Source organism: Pituophis catenifer, unplaced genomic scaffold (assembly GCF_029215685.1).
Source record: "Pituophis catenifer annectens isolate HBS135680 unplaced genomic scaffold, rPitCat1.0.hap2 SCAF_7, whole genome shotgun sequence".
NCBI lineage: Eukaryota > Metazoa > Chordata > Lepidosauria > Squamata > Colubridae > Pituophis > Pituophis catenifer.
In genome coordinates this window covers 70,602,579-70,629,016 of record NW_027256887.1, presented here as the reverse complement: position 1 = coordinate 70,629,016, position 26,438 = coordinate 70,602,579, and the positions used below count along the sequence as shown (strand labels likewise).

Here is a 26,438-nt window from a genome sequence, read left to right as displayed (position 1 = left end):
CCAGTTCTGTGGGCATGGCTTGGTGGTGGGGGGTAATGTGATTGGATGGGCGTGGCCAACTTTTCTTTTTCTTTTAAAAGCATTTTTTCTACAACCTTAAGAGGTTGCAGAAAAAAATGCTTTTAAAAGCCTCTGATGATCAGGCAACTCAGCTGGGATCGCCAGAGGCTTTTAAAGGCATTTTTTTTTCTACAACCTCTGGTTGAAGAGGTTGCAGAAAAAAAATGCTTTTAGAAGCCTCTGACGATCCCAGCTGAGCCGCACAATCATCAGAGGCTTTTTTTTTTTACTTTTAAAAGCATTTTTTCGGCCGAAGAGGTTGTAGGAAAAATGCTTTTAAAAGTTAAAAAAAAAAAAAGCCTCTGATGATCTCACGGCTCAGCTGGGCATGGGGGGAGGGGACAGGGATTTTTGCTACTGGTTCTCCGAACCACCCGCTGCCATCGCTACCAGATCGGGTGAACCGGTCCGAACCGGGAGCATTTCATCCTTGGTCCAGTGATAGAATTATATTTTGCTGCTTGAAAGTTGGAGCAATGCAAGATTGTTAAATTGCCCACTGCAATGCTAGTGATTTTTTAAAGAAGTGTTTTTAAAAAAATTGTTGGAATTGAACCATCTCTGGTTTGTGGCACATGTAAACTTAAGTATCTGTTTGCTAGTTTTTTAAAAACTTGCAGTATAAGAACTATAGTGTGTTCAATGCCAAATTACGTTTTTCTTTAAACTGTATCAGAACGTTACATAAATTCATATCTTTCTTTTTTATAGCCATCTCAATTCTTTAAAGAATGTGGATACACACATATGTCCTTTATTTATATTAAGGATTTATTGTGATGGCTTGTTTTTCCTATAATTTATTAGAATTTAGAAGTTTCCCTATAAAATTGCTATTTGGAAAAAAGGAACCAAAATGTATATTTCTAATACTATACCTCTTGTATGTATCAGTGACTCTTTCCCTTCTTATTTTTTAATTTATTTTTATACCTCTGTATTATTTTGATAGATCAGGAACCAAAGTGAGAATCCAATTTATTCAAAATACTTTCAAGATTTTACCTGGATGCAGCAAATATTCCTCCATTCAAAGCACCAAAACATGAGAGAGCTACAAGGATTAGAATTGCAGAAGAAATGTTCTTGAAAACTTTATCAGTGAAACTCTAGGAAAAAAATGAGGAATCTTTATTTTTCCCTTCTCTTTATATATTAGTATAACATTTGAAGAAGAAATTATTACTCTTTTATTTTATTTTATTTTATTTTATTTTATTTATTTTATTTTATTCTTTCTGTAGGTATCTTTCAAGAGAACTAGAAGTAATAAAAGGCAAGACAAATATAGTGCTTATTATTAACTTTTTTTAAAAAAATGTTAATGGACATCTCCAAATGTATTATTTAATTTATTGATTTTTTTAAAAATGGTATCATTTATCCATTGCTTCAGTTCTAGTAACTTTAAGGCCTAGTTTACAATCATTCACATAATAATCATGAAATTAATTCAGTATAATGGAAAACAATAGCAAATCATAAATCAAGTATCCATCCAAAATTATTTATGGTCCAAGATCAAATACAGTAAAAAGACCAGAACACAATGCAATAATTATAAAAGGAAAATTTAAAATTGCGAGAAAATCCTAAAACAGTTAACAGCTAACGATAGCATGAGGGAAGAACCAGGCATTTTTAAATAGCTATAGATATTGACAAGAATTTGGCAAGGCCTTCGAGATTTCTGAAGATCTCAGGAGAAGGATAAGTGCCTCCTGGTTACAATTATTAACATTTGGAAGTATTAATTTGATCAGCTTTGGGTGTACAATGGATATTTTCATGTATATGTGAGACAATTTCTCCTGTCTGAATCTGAACATAGACTGGGGAGGAGGAATAGTTGTGGGATGGGGAGAGTTTGGCTCTGGCATTTTGGATGTCTAGATCCCAAATCCTCTGTTTTTTATCAAGTCCCAAAGCAGGCAACGTTGACAAGACCACAACATGCCAAATTGTCAATAATTTGCCTTCTTATATTGGAAGAGAACTTATCAAACAAGATCAATAAACTAAAGGAAGTTCCCCAATAGACTTGCTTCAACCAAAATATACGAAAACAAAATCTTAATGGAGCTCCAAGGAAAATGCAGCCTAATTCTAATTGTGTCAGGGGATGGGAAATAGAATAAACTTGCAAGCTTTTCAAGAATTTTGATTGGATTGCTTCTAAATTAGGAGCTTCCTTATAAATATGCAACTGAGTACCATATAGCATCAAATCCAGAACTTTAGCTTTAAATAGTTTAATGGGACATAATGGTTACCAAATTGACCTGCATATTTTAATTGCGAGAGACACTTTGGAGCCTTTTACTAGAAGCTCTCTTGTTTGAATAGATCAGTAGGAGAACATTGAAAATAGAGACATAGATATTTAAAGGATTTTACTTGCTTGAGTTTATTGTTAATTTAATGGAGCCTTAAAGTGTTTCTTAGAGAATGACTGTACTTTTGTTTTGGAGCAATTAATTTCTAGATGTTTTCCAGAGTAGTAAAGTAGTAGAGATTTAAGGCATTTTCAAAGGCTTATAGTTAAAATATCAAAGATATACACGTCCATCATTTTGACAACTAAAGAGACAGATGTATTATTACTTTACTTTGAAGAGTATGGGGGAAATCAATTTTCAGATGAATGGACTATTTAGTAGACAAACCGAGACGTAAAGAATGTGGCCTTGCAACTTCTATCTCACAACAGTCTATTGTAAGTTTTCATAAGAACATTCCCATTAGAACCCCTGAACCTCAGAATGCAAATTTCTTCACTCAGTTTCAGAAAGTAGCCTGAACTCTATTCATTATTACTTATGAATATGTATTACTTATGCATACAGTGATACAAGCATATGCTTGTATTATTTTCCCCTCCTTTCTGAAATGGATAAATATGACTGCATTTCTTTGTCTGCAGAATGTGTCTTCCACAATTTGGAGGACAGCCTTACAGGCTGTACATCTAATAAACACAACAGTGAATTTTGGTTTTTGTTTTGTTTTGTTTTGTTTTGTTCTGTTCTGTTCTGTTCTGTTCTGTTCTGTTCTGTTCTGTTCTGTTCTGGGTCCTGAGTTTTGATTCCACAAGAAGCATTGTATTCATTAATATTATGGAAACCATTTAATTTTGATTATTTTTAGGTGTACAAAGCATTTTTTACTGAATGCTTTGTGTGCTTGTTTCACAGTCCATGAAACCAGTGTTTACTTTAGGCATTCAATTTGTTATTTTTTGGATTAAACCTGATTTTTTCCCCAGTAGGTCTTCTTGCTCCTGATTTTACTAACAGCACTTAAAGAGTTGCAAATAATGAGCAAAGTACACTCACCACAGCTACTGCATCTGAACTGAGAATTTCTTGCGGTGTCAAGACAGCATAGTAAGATACATTAGTAAGGACGTAACAGACTGTAACAACAATTAAGGAAACGATTACTGCCCGAGGAATGTTCCTGAAAAACAAAAGTTTAATTTTAATACAGTCCAGCAATAATTGTACATTATCTTTTGGCTATGTCTAACATCAGATTAACCAGCCTGTATGCCATGATGGGCTTTATACATGGTAACCATTATTTCAGCTGTATATAACCAGAATTGTTCCTACAAGCCTACTGCCAACTAGAGCAGAGGTGTTACATAGGCACGTTGAGGCCTGCTCAATGTGCCCATTCAATCTGTACTTGCTACAGCTTCCTAGTAGTCTTCAAGGGTATCCCATATAAAGTGTGTTGCAACAGTCCAACCACAAGATGACCGACTTATGAGTTGTGACAATTTTGGTATGGGAATAATTGGTGCACTACATGAATTTGTGTAAAAGTGCTCAAAGCTATAGCTCCTACCTAGTGCTTGAGCAGGATCCCCCCTCCCCCAAATTGTACACTAGTTCTGAAAAGGGAAGTGCAATCCTGTTTAGTACTAAAAATAGAACCACTCCAGATACAGGAGGTCCAAACATCTACGGCCACTCAGACTTGAGCTTAAATGTTCCTCCCATTCCAAACCCACAAATCTTCCATGCATTCGGGTAAAACCTTGATAAAATTTCCTGGCTGGCCCTGCAATTAGATTTATAGCTGGGTGTGCTGATGATACTGGATATTGAAAAAGATGATGACACTCTAGAAAAGAGTGCAGAGAAGAGCAACAAAGATGATTAGGGGACTGGAGCAGTGGTGTGTTGCTCTCGGTTCGCACCGGTTCGCAAGAACTGGTAGTAAAAATTTGTAGTAGTTCCAAGAACTAGTAATAACTGAGAACTGAGATTCAAGGTGCTGGTGATGACCTATAAAGCCCTACATGGCTTAGGCCCAGGATATTTGGCGGACCATCTGCTGCCAGCAACCGCTGCCCATCGCCCGGTGCGTTCTCACAGGGAGGGCCTGCTCCGGGTGCCGTCGACTAGACAGTGTTGGCTGGCAACCCCCAGGGGTAGAGCTTTCTCTGTGGGTGCGCCCACCCTCTGGAATCAACTCCCCCTGGGGCTCCGGTTGGCCCCTGACCTTTGCACCTTTCGCCGCGAATTAAAAACAAAGTTGTTTACATCGCCCAGCCTGGACTGAGAGGGTTTTTAGAGTTTGGGGGTTTTAATATAACATATATGTACATTATGTATTTTATAATTTTAACTGATTGTTTTATTGTTGTGAGCCACCCTGAGTCTTCGGAGATAGGGCGGCATATAAATTTTATTAATTAATAAATAAATAAATAATAAATAAATAACATTGGCTGGCCATGCCCCTGAACCGGTCCCTGGCCCGGTCGCCGCTTGTTTACCCCGCCCACCTCATCAGAGGTTTTTTTTAAAAAAAACTTTTAAAAGCATTTTTTCTACAACCTCTTCAGCGGAAAAAATGCTTTTAAAAGTAAAAAAAAAGCCTCTGATGATCCCGCGGCTCAGCTGGGATCATCAGAGGCTTTTCAAAGCATTTTTTCTACAACCTCTTCAGCTGAAGTGGTGGTTAAAAAATGCTTTGAAAAGTCTCTGCCGATCCCAGCTGAGTTGCCTGATCGGCAGAGGCTTTTCAAAGCATTGTTTTCTGCAACCTCTTAAGGTTGTAGAAAAAATGCTTTTAAAAGTAAAAAAAAAAAAAAAGTTGGCCACGCCCACTCAGTCACATTACCCCCACCAAGCCAAGCCCACAAAATAAACCACGCCCACAGAACCGGTAGTAAAAATATTTAGGACCCACTCCTGGACTGGAGGCTAAAATATGAAGAATGGTTGCAGAAATTGGGTATTTCTAGTTTAATAAAAAGAAGGACTAAGGATGACATGATAGTGTTCCAATATCTAAGGGGCTGCCACAAAGAAGAGGGGGTCAATGTATTTTCCAAAGCAACTGAAGGCAGGATAAGAACCAATGGATGGAAATTTAATCCAGGAGAGAACCAATCTAGAACTAAGGAGAAATCTCCTGACAGAATCAGTGGAACGACTTGCCGCTAGAAGTTGTGGGTGCTCCCAACACTGGAGGTTTTTAAGAAGAGATTTTAAGAGATGAAGAATCATTTGTCTGAAATGGTATAGGTTTTCCTGCTTGAGCAGGGGGTTGGACTAAAAGACCTCCAAGGTCCATTCCAACTCTGTTATTCTGGATTCCAACAAATGGCCTTACCTGGTGGCCTCATGAAGATGATAAATAGGAAGGGTGAGAGCATTGAACTGTGAGGCATGTTACATAAACAGGAGATTCGGAATCAACAAAAACGTTCAACTCTTTTGCCAGCATAATTTCATGCATACTGTGTAACAGCCTAAATTGTAGGCTACATTAAACTATTAGCCTTAGCTATACAGAAGTAGAAGGCAAGCAAACCAGTTAACATAACCTGTTATTTTTCCCTTTTCTTCCTGATGCCCCCAAATAAGTTCTGTTATTTTCCTGGCTGCCTCCATTGAAACAGCTCTTTAATTATGGCAATTTTGGTGATGCCAACAGATTTCCTTACTAATCCGGTCAACTCACTCTACTAAGCAGATTGGAAAGGCTGTTAAGTACAAGAAGAAAAATGGCATCAAATTAAACAATGGCCAAGTTCAGCTACAGGAGGCCACACCTTTCTGTGAATCGGACATAAAGACAGTCCAGGATCTCAAATAATCCCTTTGTCATAGTGAGGTTAGAAATAAAATCTGAGAATAGGAGTTTACTCAGAGGAACTGCTGAAGTGACAAAGAATAATAGAGTCTTCAAAATCAGAACTCTGGGAAGAAAAAGGAGATCTTTGATGGAAGAAGTTAATAAATGGCACTCTAAGATAGCTCCAGATAGCACTAGCTCTTGGTTGTAGTACTGAACAAAGTTAGCAGGGAAACTTGATAGACTGATTGCAGATTTGAGCAGAAATAGGAACTGTTAGGCATGAGATTTCTTCAATTAAGCCCTAATAACTCTTTTGGGTTCATCCTAGTCCTTTGGTAAAAAGACAAGAAAACCAGATGGACATGCCAGAGTTGTACTGGACTTGATAGTTCTTTGTCATCTAGCTCCTTGTTCCAAATTCAGATTTTGTCCTGGGAGTTTGTCCTGTCTGCAGCCCTGACCTCAGAGTAGCAAAGTTTTTCAAAAGAGCCTTGGGAGTAGAACTGTTACAAGTCGCAAGCCACCCCCCCCCCCCCCGGTCATGAATGTGCATGACAAGCACTTTTGGATTGGCATGAGATATACATCCACTCCATATTATATATATTTAAATCAGGGGTGGGCTTCAAAAATTTTAGCAAGGGGCTGTCTGCTGGTTGCTGGGTGGGTGTGGCCATGGTGGGTGTAACCTAGTCGGCCTCTTGCACTGTGGTGGGGAGGGCTTTTTACTCTCCCCAGGCTCTGGAGGCTTTCTTCGAGACTCCAGGAGGGTGAAAATGGCCTCCCCAGGCTCTGGAGGATCTCTGGAGGCTCTCTGGAGGCTGGAAACTGGCCCGTTTCCAGCCTTCCCAAACTTCCGGTAGGCCCATTTTTCGCCCTCCCCGACCCTCCGCACACCCTGCACTTACCTGCATCCAAAATGGGCTGCGTGGCAATGGAGGGGAGGGGAGGAGTGGGAGGGGCCAGCCAGGAGTGGTATTTGTGGGTTCTCAGAACTGCACAGAATCTTACCTAGAGGTTCTCCTGAATTCCTGCGAACCCCCAGCAGCCCACCCATGATTTAAATCCAATATATTATATAAAGATATAACATATTTCTGGACTCGAACTACTGCTAACTTTTCAGTTTTTCTCATCTACAACATTTCAACGTCATCCTCTGATTTCTCAGTTGTCCGGCAAATTTTTAGTGAAACATCTGGGTCTTTTAGTCTTTCTCTCCCCTCTTTAATTGTTTACTTCTCTCCTGGGTTGAGACTGTAGTTTGCATAATCCATAGCTACTGAATTTCCTTGACAAGGATACCCTCTAGATGTCACATAGGATAACAACAATAAATGCAAAATGGCTGATTATTGCTGCACACTCACTTTTGAGGATTTACAATTTCTTCAGTTACAAAGTTTATATAGAACCTGAAACAAGCAAACAAATAAGAGTCAAGAGTCAAAATGTGCTCTGATCCACTTCAAATAGGTTGTTCTAGTACAGACTTTGCATTTTATCTTAAAGGAGAGGCGTAATTGTTGTCTAATGCCTAACCACATAAACAGCATCAAGCCAATTACAAAAATCCCTTTATAATTTAAAGTCAGTTTCTGTCTTCAGAAATGGAATTCACAGTTCCTTCAGACAGGCTCTGTCAAGTTTAAAAAGGCAGCTCGTAGCTTTAAAAAAAAAAAGTTTGTGATACATTTAGGCAGTTGTGGGATTCAGCCACTTCAGCCAGTTCACACCTCTTCGAGAGAACCAGTTGTCAACTTTCTGAGCAGTTTGGCAAACTGGTTGTTGGAAGAAATCATTAGGGCAGGGAACCGGTTGTTAAATTACTTGAATCCCACCACTGCATTTAGGGAAAAATAGCAGATACACTGCAATAGAGAACATTAAGGTTATTAATGCATTGCCCAACTACTACTTGAGCTGATATATTGCATGAACTCATAAACCCTAGTATATAAACAATTCTGTTTGCTCATAATATATATATATATTTTATAGAGCCTGTAATACAGTGGACTAAAGCACTGTTATTAACAACTGCTGCTTGCAATTACTGCAAGTTCAAATCCCACCAGGTTCAAGGTTGACTCAGCCTTCCATCCTTTCAAAGATAGGTGAAATGAGGACCCAGATTGTGGGGGCAATAAGCTGACTTTGTATAAATATACAAAAGTATGAAGGCTATTGCTTAACGCACTGTAAGCCACCCTGAGTCTCCGGAGAAGGGCGACATATAAATTAAAGCAAAATAAATAAATAAAATATGCTAAACTCAAATCCCAGGAAAATTATCTTTGGCATGTCAAAAAATGAGTTACAACTCTGAGGGTGCATCAATGTCCCTTCTACCATTTACAAAAGGAAAAAGTTAAAAAGTTCATAATTTAGAAACTTACCATCCTCCATAAGCAAACATCCCGGAATAAAAAGCAAGAGGCAGCTTTTCAAGTGTTAAGGAACTTGTGTCAAAACTATTCTGGAAATTTTCATTATGACCTAGTTAAAAAAAAAAGGGGACATATTTGTCCTCTTTCTTGTAACAAGCAATACAGATAGTCCTCAGTTTATGACTACAATTGAGCTCAGCATTTCTGTTGCTAAGTGAAACATTTGTTAAGTGAATTTTGTCCCATTTTATGACTTTTCTTGCCACAGTTGTTAAGTGAATCACTGCTGTTGTTAAATTAGTAACATGGTTGTTAAGTGAATAGGGCTTCCCCATTGACTTTCCTTGTCTGATGGTTGCAAATGGGGATTTGACCCCGGGACATGGCAACCGTCATAAGTATGAGTGAGTCAGTTGCCAAGCCTCTGAATTTTGCTCTATGACCATAGGGATGCTGCAACGGTCGTAAGTGTGAAAAATGGTCATAAGTCATCTTTTTCACTGTTGCTGTAACTTTGAAAGGTCATTAAATTATAAGGTAGGTCGAGGACTATCTTATAATTAGCATCTTTCTAATGTAGGCTTTGGTATTACCTGAACAAGAGAACCAGGTAAAAATCTAACGTTCCTGGAATTTAAGGGCTATCTAAATCAATGGCCCTCTTCTTAAAAAAAAAAAACATAGATATATTCTTATTCTCTTCTAGTGCTTTCCCTCTCTTTCTCCCATAGACCTTCTGAAGATATTGGGATATCCACAAGGTATGTTTTTTTAAAAAAACCCTGATGATGGTGCAATCAAAATCCTGCATATTTTTTATTATTGTGTTACACATAAATAGATGGAGCTTCAGTCTCATCATTGTAGCCATCATCTCGATTTTTTTTTTACACCATATCTATGGACAACCCTGCAAGAAATGAAATTGTTGTGCATGACAATATTTCAATCTGCTTGTAGAGTAAATGGAAGACAGAAAGAGAGAGACAGAAAGTATTAACATCAGTGTCTGGCAAGGAAATGAAACAATAGGAGAGATTATTATTATTATTATTATTATTATTATTATTATTATTATTATTATCATCATCATCATCATCATCATCATCATCATCATCTCTTTTATTCATTAAACATGAAACTCGGTCAACTGAACATTTAAAAATGTGTCACAAATACCATTGACTGGTGTTAATGGTTGATACGGGTTGCTGCCAGCGTCCTAGGTATCAACCAAGTATTATTATTATTATTGCACAATTCCAGTTCTCTTACTCACAGTCAGCCATGCCTTAGAATACAATAGAGTTGGAAGGGGCCTTGGAGGTCTTCTAGTCCAGCCCCCTGCTCAAGCAGGAGAAGAACTTATACTGTTTCAGATAAGTGGCTGTCTAGTCTCTTCCTAAAAACCCTTAACAGTGACCATGTTAGTAGAGACTAAAAGTGGGAATATAATAATATAGCATTGCAGAATTCTGGGGGTTGTAGCGGTATATTTCTGGAAAAGAACAAGAAAGTTGAGCTAGCCGAAATTATATTAGTTCAATGCATGCATGAATCTTTAAGAACAACAAAAAGACTCTTGGCATTTTGACCAGCGCTGTCAAAGTCAAGGCCTGTGGTCTGCATCCGTGCCCATGGGGTGGTTAGATCTGGCCCACAGGGCCGGACTGGAAACAGCAAAGGACCAGCCTGTGGTGACTCTGCCAGCGAAAACGTCAAGCTCTATTTGGAGGATGTTGGACCCTAAAACAGAGCTCGGGAGCCCATTTTCGCTGGCGGAGAGCTTGGGCCGCTACAGGTGCCCCCAACATGAATGACATCAAGCTAGCCGTGTCCACACTGGCCCTGCCCCCCCAGACCCTGCCCCCACGATCAAACACAACCCCGATGCGTCCCTCAATGAAATTGAGTTTGACACTCCTGCCTTAGACTAACGAATTAAGTCTACTTGGATAAAATAGCCCTTCAAATAAAGGATCAAAAAGCAAATATTCAAGTGTTTCTGAGAGTGGCCAGTCCCTAGATCTCTCTTTCCTTTATCTTTCCAATAACCCCTTGTTTTTCTGTTTTGTTTTATTTTTTGTAATTTTGGCATCCTCCATTTCTTCTGATGCTCCCTCTCATCTAATTCCTCATAAGATTTCTTGTCAGATGTAAATGCCTTATTCTCTAATGTGTAAATAGTATATGAATGGGGTATCAGGGGTTAACTTATTCTTCACTTCTTAATGTATTCATAATTCACCACTCCCACTTATAGCTCCACCCATTGTATATATAAGGAGCCACCTACACCCTTTTCCTTGCTTCTATCTGTGAATATTCAGTGAATATAGAATGCCTATTGTAAATAAAAGGAAGTATATTTAAACCTTCAACTCTCAATAATATTATTGAGTCTGATCCTGAAAATATTGCAACAAGCTGGTAGCAGAGGATGGTTAATTGACTCAATAAAAACTTAAAAATGTCTAAGAAAGATAGGCCCAACACCAGGGCCTACAGCAAAGAAATGGAAACAGAACAAGAAATAATCAACGAATCCACAAACGCAATTTCGAGAGAATCCGAAGAATACACCACTGAAGACGAAGAAATAATAGACGAAAATGATGACCAGGAGGAAATTGAAATAGAGAATAACGAACTCAGGTCAGAGATATTAAAACTATTAAAAAGCCAGAAGAATGATGAAAGCCTCATCGCGAACCTCCAAGAAATGCTGAAGAACAGCGGAGCAGCGAGAGAGAAAAACATCACTAATGAGAAGTCTAGAGACCCAAAAATAGTGAGTGATATGACTGCAGAGAAAGTCATTACGAAGAAGAAAAACAGTGATCCCGCGCGAAATTTTGAATGGCAGCCATCTTGGTTTCAACAGGCCTCCAAGGTGAGCGAAGCAGAGCCAATCAAAATGCTCAATTCAAAATTTCTGGCGCGAAAAACGTTATCAGACAACGAAAATGAAAAAGAAGATTCGAACTCCTCAGAAGAATCAGAATCAGAAAGTGAAGATGACTCAACAAAATCCCAAATAAAATCAGCAATGAAAACACTTTTTGCTGCATTTGGGCCAAAACTAAAAATTACCAAAGAGCCACCGAAGAAGCGAGCGAGCAAGCCGATACCTCAAGACCTGCCCGCTCCCATCCTGACTTCGAAAGCGACGACGCCCGAACCCAGAGAGCCTTGTCGATTCCGCCCTACACCACAGACCGAAGCAAGTGCCAACGCCCCCAAAAGAAAAAGAAGAGCAGCCGCCGTCGTCAGAACTCCCAAGGTCGAACCAGAGACCGACTCGTCTGAAGCAGAGCAGAGCGAGCGAGCCGCAGCGGAGAGAACCTTCCACGACGACTTCAAAGAAGAAATGGACAACGCGCATGCGCGAAACTACGCAGACGGTCCGGGAAGACATGAACTGGCGAGAGAACCACGCAGACTCGTTGCGAGCATCCCCATGCCGTTTTGCAATTTTCTACACTTGCGAGACCACGGACTACCTCAGGTCGTAAGTAATGGACAAAATAATGTCGGAAATTTACCCAGTGACTTCCCAAAACTAAGGGTTGATGGCATTAACTTGCAAGAATGGTATCAACAGCTCCAGGTTGTCTTTATGAAGGAAAATTTACTATTTTTTATCACTAGTCCCCCAAAAAGACCTTGGACTTTAAAAATAGATTGTTTACACCATAGAGCATTTTTCTTAATAATATCTAGTGTGTCTCCTGCAATGTATCATAGCATCAAACCTAATCTGACTGTTTCAGAAATTATTCAATGCATGTTTAATTTGTTTCACAGCGATAGTGTGGCTACCACCACAAGAATGTCTAAGGATTTCTTTTCATCTAGAGTGAAACCAGGGGTTTCCATAAGTGAGCATTTAATATCTTTAAACAAAATAAGAGCTGAGCTGCATTTGAGGGGGGAGGTGATTTCAGACCAAACAATGAAAAGTGTTATTATCAACTCACTTGATTCATCATGGGACAGTTTTATGTCACATTTAGACACTATCAATCTAGGATATTTATCCATAGAAAGTCTATCCAATAAATTGATAGCAGAAGACAATTCAAGAAGAAATCGTTCTAGCAATCACACAGAACACAAACCTTATAGGAAAGTAGCTTTCCAAGAAAAATATAATGAAACATTTAAATGTCACAATTGTGGATCCAGGGAACACAATAGAAGAGATTGTCCCAAAATTTCAAAGGAAAGACATAGGTCAGAATATGGGAACAAATACAATTATAGACAGTCTTCCATAGATAGACATAGATATAGAAGCCCACCAAATTACAAAGAGAATAGAGGGGGCAGAGATAATTCAAAGGATAGAAAATCTGGTTCACTGAATGGATTAAATAAACAAGACAACACTAAAATACAGCAAAATGAGAACAATAATTGGCTTATTGATTCTGGAGCAACTAATCACACCACTAATAACAAAAATATATTGTCTTCATTTACAGAAGATAAATTTGTAATAAAGGTAGCTAACCAAGAAAAGGTTCAAGTATTAGGCAGAGGAAATGTAACCTTGCCTGGTCTAGGAAAAATAGAGGGGGTATTGTTAATACCTGAAATACCTCATAACATACTAAGTGCCATAAAACTAAGTAGAGATTCTGACATTAATATAGTTTTCTCAAAGGGAAAAGCGACTTTGGAGAAGAATAAAATAAATATAGGCACTGTGATGATTAAAGGAGGCCTACCTTATCTGATAACGAAAGAAAAATGGTTGCATAACATTGATTCAAATATGGAAGATTGTATTGAAGCAGATGATGAAAATATTAGTAACAGTGACAATGATCAATGTAAAATATCTCATGATCACGCAGATGCACACAATGAAAAAAAACCAAAAATAGGTAAACCAATTCATGATGAGTGTGCTCACATCTTACATAGGAAGTTAGGACATGCCAGTTTTCCTGTAGTACAAAAAATGACTGAACACGCAGAAGGTGTCAAAATAAAAAATTGTGAAAACTATTTGGAATGCTCAGTATGTAAATCTACAAAACTAAAAACTAGTCCCAGGCCAAGAAAATCTACTAGATCAACTAACAAAATTTTTGACTTAGTACACATGGACTTAGTTGGCCCATTAACTCCATCAATCACCTATAGAAAACGTTACTTCCTGACAATAGTAGACGATTATAGCCGTTATGGGTTTGTTTATACATTAAAACACAAAGATGAAACCTTTCAAAAATTTAAGGAATTTTACAAACGCATAGAAACACAACACAATATCAGAATAAAACAAATTATGACAGATAGGGGATGTGAATTCATGTCTAAAGAATTCTCCCAATGGTTAAAGGATAGAGGAATGCTACATTACACGTCTAGTCCATTTTCTGCGTTTCAGAACGGGATTGCAGAGAGAAAGAATTCCACATTACAAACCATGATTAGATGAACATTGGAGGATGCTGGCTTAAGCAAACAATTTTGGTCAGAAGCCTTACATTATTCAAATTACACACAAAATAGAACCTGGTCCAGTATTGTAAATAAGACACCATATGAAGTAATGTATAATAGGAAACCAAAATTAGCACACATGCACATATTTGGAGTCACTGCAGACGTACACATACCTAAGCAGTTGAGAAGAAAGGGAGAAAACGTATCCAGAAGACTCAGATTTATGGGATATGAAACTGGCACCAAAGGGTACAGATTCATTGATAATAATAACAAATTTATAGTTTCCAGAACAGCTGTGTTCCATGAACAGGCCAACTGGTCTAAATTACATCTTAATGAAATATTTCCAAATAAATGTAAAGATACAAAATCTCATGAGAAAGGGACCATAGAAAAACAGGATATCAACAAATATAAAAGCAAAACCAAAACTTGGACAAATAGCCAACACAAAATAAAGACAGACACACTAACAAAAAAACAAGCAAGATATTTGCATGATAACAATAGCAAACCTGAAAGAGTCATTAGAAACAACAGAAATCAAATGCCAAATAAATACAGAGATTACATAATGCATATGGATGGTGAGCCAATAACACCTAATACTTATGAGGAAGTGTTAAAACTCCCTCGTGAAGAAAAAGAAAAATGGGAATTAGCTATGAAAAAAGAGATGGAAAGTTTACAAGGATTAAATGTATTTACACCTGCAATTGCACCTAAAGATAAAACAATTATTGGTACCAGGTGGATATATAAAATTAAGAACTTAGAAGGAGGCAATACTCTATATAAAGCTAGATTAGTTGCACAAGGTTATGCACAGAAATATCCGGAGGACTATACTGACACGTATTCCCCCACTGTAAGAACAGAGAGTGTCAAAACAGCTCTAGTGGTAGCATCAGCACTCAATCTTGATGTATTTCAATATGACATACAGACTGCGTATCTACATGCAAAACTAGATAAGGAAATATACGTAAGAGCACCTCACAGTCAATACACCAACAAAAATGAAATTTGGCTGTTGAACAAGAGTTTATACGGATTAAAACAATCTGGTAAAAGATGGTATGATTGTCTAGTAAAAGTACTTAAGACCATGGATTTCAACGCTACCACTGCTGATAACTGTTTCTTTGTCAAAAAGGGTGATGATCACATTGAATTTGTGTTGATTTATGTAGATGACATTTTATATATAGGAAAACACAAAGAGAGAAGAGAAACTTTTGTAAATAAGTTAAATGAACATTTCTCGTTGAAATCTCTAGGTAAAGTGAACAAATATCTTGGTGTTCAAATTAATAAGACTAGAAGGGGATTCAAACTTACTCAGAGAGATAAGATTATAGAACTTTTAAATAAATGCAATTTAAACAATGCCAAACCCTGTGATACTCCTATGCAAACTGATTTTCTTAGAAATACTGATGAATCTTCCCCTGAATTCAAGGATAACACGTTTTATAGATCAATCATAGGTTCACTTCTTTATATATCTAATTGGACTAGACCAGATATCGCCTTACCACTCAATTTATTATCCAGACACGTCAGCAAACCAACAATGTATCACTGGGAAGCTGTTAAAAGAATTTTAAGATATCTGAAAAGTACACTAGATTTTTGCTTAGTATTAGAACCTAGTGATAATAAAGAACCAAAGCTTGCATGTTATGCAGATGCGGACTGGGCTGGAGACACATCATGCAGAAAAAGTACATCTGGTTATATTTTTCTCTTAAATGACTGTCCAGTTTACTGGTATACTGGTAAACAAGAACTAGTAGCCACTTCAACGACAGAAGCGGAATATGTTTGTTTATCCAAAGCTGCAAATAACCTTGTATGGTTTAATGATTTAATTTCAGATGTTTGGAAAAAACCTGCTTTGCCTTTTGTTATGCATGAAGACAATAAAGCGGCCATTGAAATATCTAGATCTGATGCCATTGGACAAAGGTCCAGGCATATAGATATAAAATTTAAACATGTGAGGCAATTATCTCAGGATGGATTTATTAAAGCAGTGCATTGTGATACTTCAGAACAATTAGCTGACATATTGACAAAGCCTTTACCTTCTAAGCAACACAAATATTTAACATCTAAATTGTATGTCTTGTATTGTCCTGAATCAGAATGTAATTGGTGTTGTATAACGAATCGGCATTTAGAGGGGGATTTGTCAGATGTAAATGCCTTATTCTCTAATGTGTAAATAGTATATGAATGGGGTATCAGGGGTTAACTTATTCTTCACTTCTTAATGTATTCATAATTCACCACTCCCACTTATAGCTCCACCCATTGTATATATAAGGAGCCACCTACACCCTTTTCCTTGCTTCTATCTGTGAATATTCAGTGAATATAGAATGCCTATTGTAAATAAAAGGAAGTATATTTAAACCTTTAACTCTCACTAATTTTATTGAGTCTGATCCTGAAAATATTGCAACATTTCTGATTAGTCTTACCATTTCCAAGAGCCAAGATCCCAGGAACAATAATTAGACACACGGTGACCATCTTCAGGGCAGTGAGTCCTGTCTGTACTTTGGCAGCCCAGCTCACACTCCAACAGTTCAGGGCTATTGCTAAGGCTGAATTTGGAGAGAGAGAAAAATGAGCAGAGCTTCATAAGCCAATTTAATCATGCTTTCAGTTATGGCTTTCCTCTATCATAATTGCAAAACTAAAGAAAGTGATAACAATCAGTTTGGATAAGAGCACTCTGTAAGCCTGAAAGCAAGCCAGATCCCCTTGCTGCAAGTCACTTACCGTACCTTAAAAATTATACAGGTGAGATCTTTTAAACTGTTATATTAAGCTAAGCAATAGGAAAGAATGCATACTGGGTCAACATTATAGAATAAAAAATATGAAATAAAAGAAAATGGTCTAAATGATTAACAAAATAATTAAACATTGATCAAATTGCTTGAAACTCTTCTTTCTTCTTTCATTTTTAAAAAAACACTAATGAAAATACTAGCTAGCTATACATAGTAAAAATATGCTGCTGCATATTGGTTGACTGATGTTTCCAATGTTGTTTAATAGATTTATGCAAAGAGGTGTTTTTGATCTGCCTTGAATAAGCAACTACATTCCAGAGAGTTAACTAACTAACTTTCCTTCCTTCCTTCCTTCCTTCCCCTTCCTTCCTTCCTTCCCCTTCCTTCCTTCCTTCCTTCCTTCCTTCCTTCCTTCCTTCCTTCCTTCCTTCCTTCCCTCCCTCCCTCCCTCCCTCCTTTTTTCACATCACCCACTCACTGATGATCCATCAAGGTGCTTATATATATGTTGTCTGTTCCACAAATTCTACACCAAATTGAGGGGACTATCTATGCAGTAAAACTTTTATGGGCAAAGCTATCACATTATAGGGTATTATTAGCCTAAGAGTTTTTACATGTTTTTGTAGCATGAATGCAACTATTAGAATTCCTGAGTAAATAAGGATCCAGTATATGCTAAGATTTTAATGGTGTCAAATAGTAGCTTCTAAGCTGAGCACAGGAAGAAGCTGAATTCAAATTACTTTCTTATTCACACATTGCACTAAGCCATGGTTTGTTTCAATCATGGATTAATGAATAATTTTCTGTCTAACTTTCCTTTGGAGGAGGAAATATCAATTTAGGATTATCTTGGTGGTGGAGGTGAGGGATGACTAGTCACTGGAGAAGACGGTGTATTGAACTGATTGTTGTTACCAATCCAGCTTTTCCAATAATTTTCACTGTTTGCATTTGACTATATCCAACTGATTGGCACTTACAAAGATAATTCACAAAAGGCAGAAGCTTACACGAACATTCAAAATGTTCTGATGGAGTGCACAAAAATTAATCACTGTTCAGGATGAAACTTTAAACTGATTCGATAGGAAAACTAATTAAACAACTGAACAGATATTAAGGTGGAATGTGGCAAGTTAGCTAATATGATCCAACAGATGTCGGTAGATATGTTGCTAATAAATTCAGTGAAAATAATTTTCTTCTCAAGTTTCAGAAGTTGCCCAGACTTCTGTTGTCTCTACAAAAAATGTGTTTGATACTGGAAGAGTTCAAAAAGATATTACAGACGTTAAACTGATACCCAGGATCAGAATAAAAGGAATGATTTTGCAATTAGAGAACATGTAGAAAAGACTGATTAACTGTATATTTTATCTGCAAATATCTGGCCATGTTACAAAGAAGAAAAGCTTTCAAATCTTTCACAGAAGAACTATAAAAAAGTGGAATAAGGTATAAATGGAGGTTCCTTTCAAGCTAGCTTTATTTCAACCACAAGAAAGAACGATTGTTTCTATGCTTCTAGAGATGAATAGAATTTTAACAAGACTATTTTATAAAGAATGTATGAAGAATTAACAGAGATGATGCTTAAAGAACTGATATATCTTTTAAAGAAAAAGATAGGGTAAAAAAGATTTTCTGGCATTAGGGACTTACAGGATGGCTGGTAGTTATAAAATGTTCAGTATTGTTTCATAAGACTGGAAATAGGAAAGAAAGAAATAAGATAAAATACAAAGAATGGAAAAGAATTATATAGAAGTTAATATCTGGTAGGGGAAATTAGAGCTTAGCATTGCTCTCCTCTAACCTAGAACAATTAGAGGATTTAATTAACTCTCTGGATTTAATTAACTCAGAGGATTTAATTGAACCTCTGTTCATATGGGTCTAGCTGGGTTGGGAGGTTGAGAGGTGGGGGATAAATGGAGAAGGGAACCGAGGGAGAGTTTGAAAAGGGCTTCGGGGAAGCAAGAAAAAAAAGATAGTAAAAATGATGTTGAAGATTTCACAAATCACAACAGTGATTGGTCTCATTCAAGACAACGATGAATCTGCATACAGACGGGAGGTTGAACAACTAGCCTTGTGGTGCAACCAGGACAATCTTGAACTAAATACACTCAAAACCGTAGAAATGGTGGTTGATTTTAGAAGAAAACCTCTTATACTACCACCTCTTACAATACTAGACAACACAGTATCAACAGTGGAGTCCTTCAGGTTTCTAGGTTCTATCATATCTCAAGACTTAAAATGGACACCTAACATCAAAAACGTCATCAAAAAAGCTCAACAAAGAATGTTCTTTCTGCACCAACTCAGAAAGCTCACACTGCCTAAAGAGCTGCTGTTCTACAGAGTTCTACAGAGGAATTATTGAGTCTGTCATCTGTACCTCCATAACTGTTTGGTTTGGCTCTGCAACCAAATAAGACAAACACAGACTTCAACGGATAATTAGAACTGCAGAAAAAACAATTGCCACCAACCTGCCTTCCATTGAGGATCTGTATATTGCACAAGTCAAAAAGAGGGCTGTGAAAATATCTACAGACCCCTCAGATCCTGGACAAAAATTGTTTCAACTTCTACCCTCAAAAAGACACTATAGGGCACTGCACACCAGAATAACTAGACACAAGGACATTTTTTTCCCGAATGCCATCACTCTGCTTAACAACTAATTTTCATAACACTGTCAAATAATTTACGAAGACTGCATTACTATTATTCTTCTCTTCCTTACTAGTATCTATCTCTTCCCACTTATTACTATAACCATTTTGCTTGTATCTTTCAATTTATATTGTTTTTATTTGTTTCTTAGTACGATTTAATAGTTTATTAGTAACCTTGACTATCACTAAGTGTTGTATCTTTTTATTTTTGATGAATATATTTTATACTCTTTATGTACACTGAAAGCATATACACCAAAGACAAATTCCTTGTGTGTCCAATCATACTTGGCCAATAAAGAATTCTATTCTATTCTATTCTATTCTATTCTATTCTATTCTATTCTATTCTATTCTATTCTATTCTATTCTATTCTATTCTATTCTATTCTAAACTAGCAATAGCATTTAGATTTATTTACCATCCCATAGTGCTTTACAGCACTCTCTGGGAGGTTTGCTAAATCAGCATATTACCCCCAACAATCTGAGGCCTCATTTTACCTTGAAAGGATGGAAGGCTGAGTCAATCTTGAGCCCCGTCAGGATCAAACTCCAGACTGTGGGCAGAGTTAGCCTGCAATATTGCATTCTAACCACTGCACCACCAGGGCTCATATAATCATAAAAATGTTGGCTTATAAATTAAATAGGGTTCTGATATTGGGGCTGAACAAAAAGTAATTGCATCCTTGAATAAATTAGCTGGGTGAATTTGGTTCTAATGTGTTATTGAAATATACACGGTTATGTGTGTGGATGGAACGAGTTTATGAAAATCATATGACAATTCTGAATATTTGAAAGACTGCACAGTTTGAAGCATCTGCATGAACTTATTGATATCTGGGAAAATGATAGATATTTCTATTAACAAAGGGATTTATATTTCTTTTTATTTATTATATTTAGAGGCTGCCTGATTTCAGAGTGATAATAGGCAGCTTGTACTTTAAAAGAGAAGAAAACAATAAAAGAAAAAAATATGAACATCTGGACAAACCACAACCCTTCCCCCAACAACTAGGGTTGAGAAAAATCCTGAGGACTGAGAAAAATTACCGAGTTCACAAATCAGGCTAAACGATATCTGGTTGAACAAACCACTATTGGTTGAATACAGATAAAACATGAAGGAGAAAACCTGGTTTACAAATTGCCAAAGCCTATTTTCACCAAAACCAAACAAACCATATCATGTTTGATATGTCTGGTATGCTATATTGTTTATCATGTGTGTTAACCCATAGATTATAAATAAATGAGCTAAGTTTGTACTAATCATTGCTACAGCATTTTCACTCTGCTGTACCCTGATTACATGTTAGAAATAGAAAGTGGGACATCAACTTAACAAGTTTTGGATTCTGTGTTCATCAACTATTCCTGTACATCAACTATTCCTGTTAAATCTAGCTTCATAGATTTGATCAGAATCATTCTGCAGTAGGTAGCTATTAAATCTTCCAGTTGTTTATCTTACTTCAGAGCAAAGATACTTACCAAAAAACCCCCCAAACCATTGATACTAAAGACTGGGCAGTAAATACTCATTTATTGATAATAAACTATAAGTACTTTGATCTTGCATTCACTGATACTCACTAATTCCTGCCATTGTGACCAATTTCACAGCCAGAGGAGGGACATGGCAAGAAGCAAAGAAAGGCTCAATGAGGTATCGACCAAATGCCAGAGACACCACAGCTATATTTGCAGGGCTGGAATATAAAAATTAGAAATGACAGAATATCAGATACAAATATTTCACTTTTTTGTTGGCTTCTCTCATCTTTGCTTCTGTTGAGGGCTTGTGGATTTTCACTTGTGAAAAACCCGCAAGTGAAATGAAGTGAAAATAGTGTCCGCTTTCAGAAATATTCATCTGGAAGACTGGGTAGAACATGAGGAGAACTCAAGTCTTTCTCATCCTTTCTCCTCTATGAGGAGAATGAGACAATGAGAAATGTCTACTTCTAATGTGTGGCAGACCAAAGTTTATCATTTAATAAAAATGGTGGACTTGGTCCACACCTTACTCCAAGTCATGGCTTGGTTCAGTTACAGTGGAATAAGCCGCTTCTGGTTTTAGTCATTTTTTGTTGTTCATAATATTTAAATTAAAAATACTATATCATTTAATGTTTAAATATTGCTTTTGTAGTTTACATTGTGAATTCTATAAGCTACCTAGAGCCTAGCAGGTTTCAGTCAGTAGATAAATCACATAACTAAATGCAAAGTCCAAGTCATTAGCTTCAGCCAACATGCTAAATTATCAGTACAATGTTACAAATCATAACAGACTAATAATGTTAACATATTAATAATAGTTTTTTTTTACAATGTGTGCTATCCTCTTCACATTCTTCTGGCTTATGATCTTTATGATAACATAATAACAAAAAGAAAAGGAGCACGATTGTCCATAGTATATGGTCAAAAGAGTCAAGATCACTCTTGACTCTTGGGATTATACCTCCATCCATTTTTATATATGTTACATAGAAAAAAAGCTAAAGTTTTGATGCAACACCACAATCGCCATCTTTTTTTAAGGAGTGGATCTACTCTATAGATGACTTGTCATCCACCAGCTGCTGGAATGTCTTTCAAGTCTGTAAGCTCCCAGATGTTCCCTGGAAGACAGTTCAGTTGATCGAGGAGTGATCTGGCTTGGAGAGGGAGGACAATGTCATTCAATTAATCCCAAATCGATTTTTTTAGAGCCAGAGAAGCAGACTTTTAGTTTATTGCAAGCAGGGCAGTGGTATCTGCCCTGTAAGAAATGAAGAAAACCATCCATCTTATGACTGAAAGGGAGAGGTCTCTTCGGTTTGTGATTGTTTTTGATCTGGAGTCTCCCTAGAGCTTTCTCTATTATTGCTTCCATTCTTCCTTTTTCCCCACTGTTCCTTGTCATTCTCAGATGCTTCCCCCCCCTCCTCCTTCCAAACATTTGTTAGATCTCAGTGGTGCTCCATTCACCAGCTGTCTGCCTTTAAAAACACAGCTGGAACATGCCCCATTGAGAGGTTTAAAGAGACAAAGCTCCCAATAAATCTTCCCATCATCTGGCGTTCCTTCCTTTTTAGACAAGGAAGGGAAAGAAAAGCCGTCCTTACCGTATCATAATAAATTCAGCCCACAATCGGAGGAAAGCCGGCAATGGTCCTAGAGTCTCTAAAAGATAAATATAATGCCCGCCTGACTTCGTAATACATGTTCCGAGATCTGCATAGGACAGAGCACCTGGAATTCAACCAAAAAAAAAAAAAGAGTTGTAAGTCATATCCATCGTCCTGGGACAAAGCTCCACTGAACTCAATAGGTCTTTCTCCACAGGTAATGTGGACATTTGGGGCCATAATGAGCCATATTTGGTCCTCCTAACACTTAACTTGCTCACCACTGCCACATTTTAAACTTGTATTGAAACTATTAGTACCTGTAATGTTTAACGTAACACAGAATGATATAAAACAACTGGGAAGTAATCCTTAATCATTTGTTGTATTTCAAAGTAAATGAAATCCAATTCAGAGGGTATTTTGGCCCTGAGATAGTCTCTCGGTTTTTATTTTATTTATTTGGTGGTTTAGAATTTATCAGCATCCCAGTTTGGGAAATGATTCACCCGTAAACTATTAAAAGAGCAAAAGTGACCCTTGGACCAGAAAAGATTGGACAGTAATTTTCACCCAAGTGAATAAGTAAGCAAACACAATGAGATGAAATTGATTTCTGGAAAGATGCAGTAATTATCACTGTGAATATATTTCCCCCCTCTCCCCAAAGAGTTGGAGGCACCTCAAATGGTGCAAACATTTATCTCTGCATCAACAACTATGAAATAGTTTGAATCAAATCAAAATGAATGACACAAGATTGCTCGGGAGGGAGGGGGCTTTTTACCTGGAGATCTTTAGCTCAGTCATTTTATTTAAAATAGTTTTCTAGTCTCTTTTGCTATTTGTTCCCTAGCCACTCCAAAGCTTAAACCCGTGATGATGAACCTATGACACGCATGCCACAGGTGGTACGCGGAGCCATATCGGTGGGCATGCGAGCTCAGCTCCGGCACGCATGCACATGCCAGCCAGCTGATTTTCGGGCCTTCCGGACCCACCGAAAGTAGGGAAACAAGCTGTTTCCTGCCTCTGGAGGACCTGTGGGGAAGGCTGTTTTTGCCCTCCCCAGGCTCCTAGAAAGGCTCTGGAGCCTGGGGAGAGCAAAAAACAGGCCTACTGGGCCCACCATACCATCGCGTGCCAAAAGCGGGGGGAGGGCGGGTGGTGGTCGCGCGTGCATGCACAGGGGGTGGGGCATATAGAATTATGGGTGTGGGCACACACGTGCATGACCCCACCCCACACTCCCCCCGCTTTTGGCACGCGATGGCAAAAAGGTTAGCTATCACTGGCTTAAACCATCATAAAAAAGAATATGGTACATGATGACAAAATAGATATTAAAAATGCAATCAGGAGTCAAAATGCGTTCTAATATAAAAGGGTATCTCCTATTCTTTCATCCATGTTCTGCATCCTATTTAGACAGAAAATACCTTGCTGGAAGGCTGTAAGTAGATTCCAAGGTATATTTTTGTAGCTGCCAGAATTGAAAGATTTGGGCAGGGCATGGTGTATGAGGAGACCTGTATTAGAGAGTCCACATGCTTTACAGGTAGCCCTCGACTTACAACCATTTGTTTAGTGGCTATTCAAAGATATAATGGCACTGAAAAAAGTGACTCATGACTGTTTTTCACACTTATGGCTGTTGCGGCATCTGCATTGTCATGTGATCAAAATTCAAATACTTGGCAACTGGTTCATACTTATGACAGTTTCAGTGTCTCAGAGTCATATGATCACCTATTAAGGACCTTCTGACAAGCAAAGTCAATGGGGAAGCCAGATTCACTTAACAACGGTGTTACTAACTTAACAACGGCAGTGATTCAGTTAACAGCTGTGGAGAGAAAGGTCATAAAATGGGGGTGGGGGTGGAGAAACTCACTTAACAACTGTCTTGTTTGGAAACAGAAATGTTGGGCTCAAGGACTACCCTTTCAGCTACTTGTGAAAATGTTATACAGTACTCTGAAGCATTGTTATGCCAGGTGCACTGTGTGCAATTTTAGAAGGCTACACCAAACTGCCAGTCTGACTTACTAACAGGTGTATAGGCTGGCCATCTGCTTTACTTTTCACAGGATAAGTTTCTATTGGAGCATGTCCTTTTATTTGAAGGGATACCTAGCAATGTGTGATTTTTTTAAAAAAGAAGAAGAACCACACAAATGGGGATCAGCGGCCTGGTCAGAGGTGGAATTTAGCCGGTTCAGACCAGTTCAGGCGAACCGGTAATGCCAATGATCAGTAGACCCCACCCACCTGCCTCTGCTCTATCCTGTCCTTTATTTCCTGCTTTGTAGCTCATCTCAATCACGCAGCACAGCTGATTGCCCCCCCACTCCCCGCTGTTCTACTTACTGACCTGGAAGGTAAGCAGCTGAGCTTCTAAATGCTCTATTTTCAGCGCTGGGTGCAACCACCTTAGGCACGTGCGAATGCAAAGCACATGTGTGCGCGCAAAACACGCACTCACCAAACCGGTTGTTAAACCGGCAGCATTCCATCGCTGAGCCACATATTCCACGTCAGCTCAAATATTAGATTCTCCCTCTTCCCATTTCATTTTTTTAAGGAATTTATCATCTATCTATCATCTCTACCTATAATTACCTATCATTATCTATCTCTATCATCTATCTCTATTTCTCTCTCTCTCTTATCTATCTATCTATCTATCTATCTATCTATCTATCTATCTATCTATCTATCTATCTATCTATCTATCATCTCTACCGATCATTATCTATCTCTATCTATCATTATCTACCTCTATTTCTCTCTCTGTCTCTTTCTCTTTCTCTCTCTCTCTCCTCTCTCTCTCTCTCATCTATCTCTCATCTATATCTATCATCCAACATTGAGTTTCACTTACCATTGCTACCGGTTCGGAACTGTGAGCATGTGCGTGCGTGCGTACGCTTTGCTCGCTCGTGGCACTTCTGTGCATGCACAGAGTGTCCATGATGATGTCCGGGTGGATGAGCGGAGCCTCCCGCTGCTGCTGCTACCAATTTGCCTGAACCGAGGTGAACCAGTAGAAACCCACCACTGCTATCATCTATATCTATCATATCGTATCCTATCTATCTATCTATCTATCTATCTATCTATCTATCTATCTATCTATCTATCTATCTATTATCTATCATCATCTCATCTTTCTCTCACACACACATCTATGTCCCTCATCTATCATCTAGCTACCTTTTAATATTTTGAGTTTCTCAGGATGTAAAAATCAACATTTTTTTTTTAAAAAAAGAAAGCTACACAACTCACCAAACAGAGACAGAATCCCACAAGCGAGCCATACAAGTAAGGAGACCCCTACATTGCCTGAGTTTTGCAATACCCCTTTAGGAGAAATGAAGATCCCACTGCCCACCATGGTGCCTACAGCCAACGCAATGGCCCGAGTAAGGGTGATCTTCCTCCTCAGAAAAACAGCCTCCTTCTCCTCCACGAAAGCTTTTCTCTTCCTGCAGAGTCCCATATTTTCACCTCTCTGTTTTCTCCAGGCACCACTTGGGTTACTGATTGTCTGGCAATTCTGACTCTGTGCTGTCAATCCCTCTTTCTCTTCGTTTCTCTTTACTTAGCTAAGAGCACAGTTTGGCTGGGAATTCTGTGGAATAATGGGAGCATGAAGTAAACAAATATTTAAAGAAAAGTATCATGTGGGATAGGAAGTAGAGGCCAAAATCCTAAGGAACAATGTATGCTGGTGCTTTCACTGCAGCGGCTGATGAACACGTGCATGTCCTAATTCTCAATTTTGCATCC

The 26,438-nt window shown here is 38.0% G+C and overlaps 1 protein-coding gene across 1 annotated transcript in view; it reads right to left on the bottom strand.

Annotated features, from left to right (window-relative positions):
- Positions 1–26,202, bottom strand: part of LOC139319219 (cystine/glutamate transporter-like) — a 35,290-nt gene extending 9,088 nt beyond the window's left edge. The window contains exons 1-8 of the mRNA XM_070946975.1: positions 25,935–26,202; positions 22,641–22,767; positions 21,121–21,236; positions 16,502–16,627; positions 8,559–8,658; positions 7,530–7,574; positions 3,396–3,519; positions 1,066–1,169 (exon numbers count right to left, since the gene is read on the bottom strand). Coding sequence (XP_070803076.1) covers positions 1,066–1,169; positions 3,396–3,519; positions 7,530–7,574; positions 8,559–8,658; positions 16,502–16,627; positions 21,121–21,236; positions 22,641–22,767; positions 25,935–26,148 — 956 coding nt within the window. The 5' untranslated portion in view covers positions 26,149–26,202. The remainder of the gene's footprint in view (positions 1–1,065; positions 1,170–3,395; positions 3,520–7,529; positions 7,575–8,558; positions 8,659–16,501; positions 16,628–21,120; positions 21,237–22,640; positions 22,768–25,934) is intronic.
- Positions 26,203–26,438: the final 236 nt, after the last annotated feature.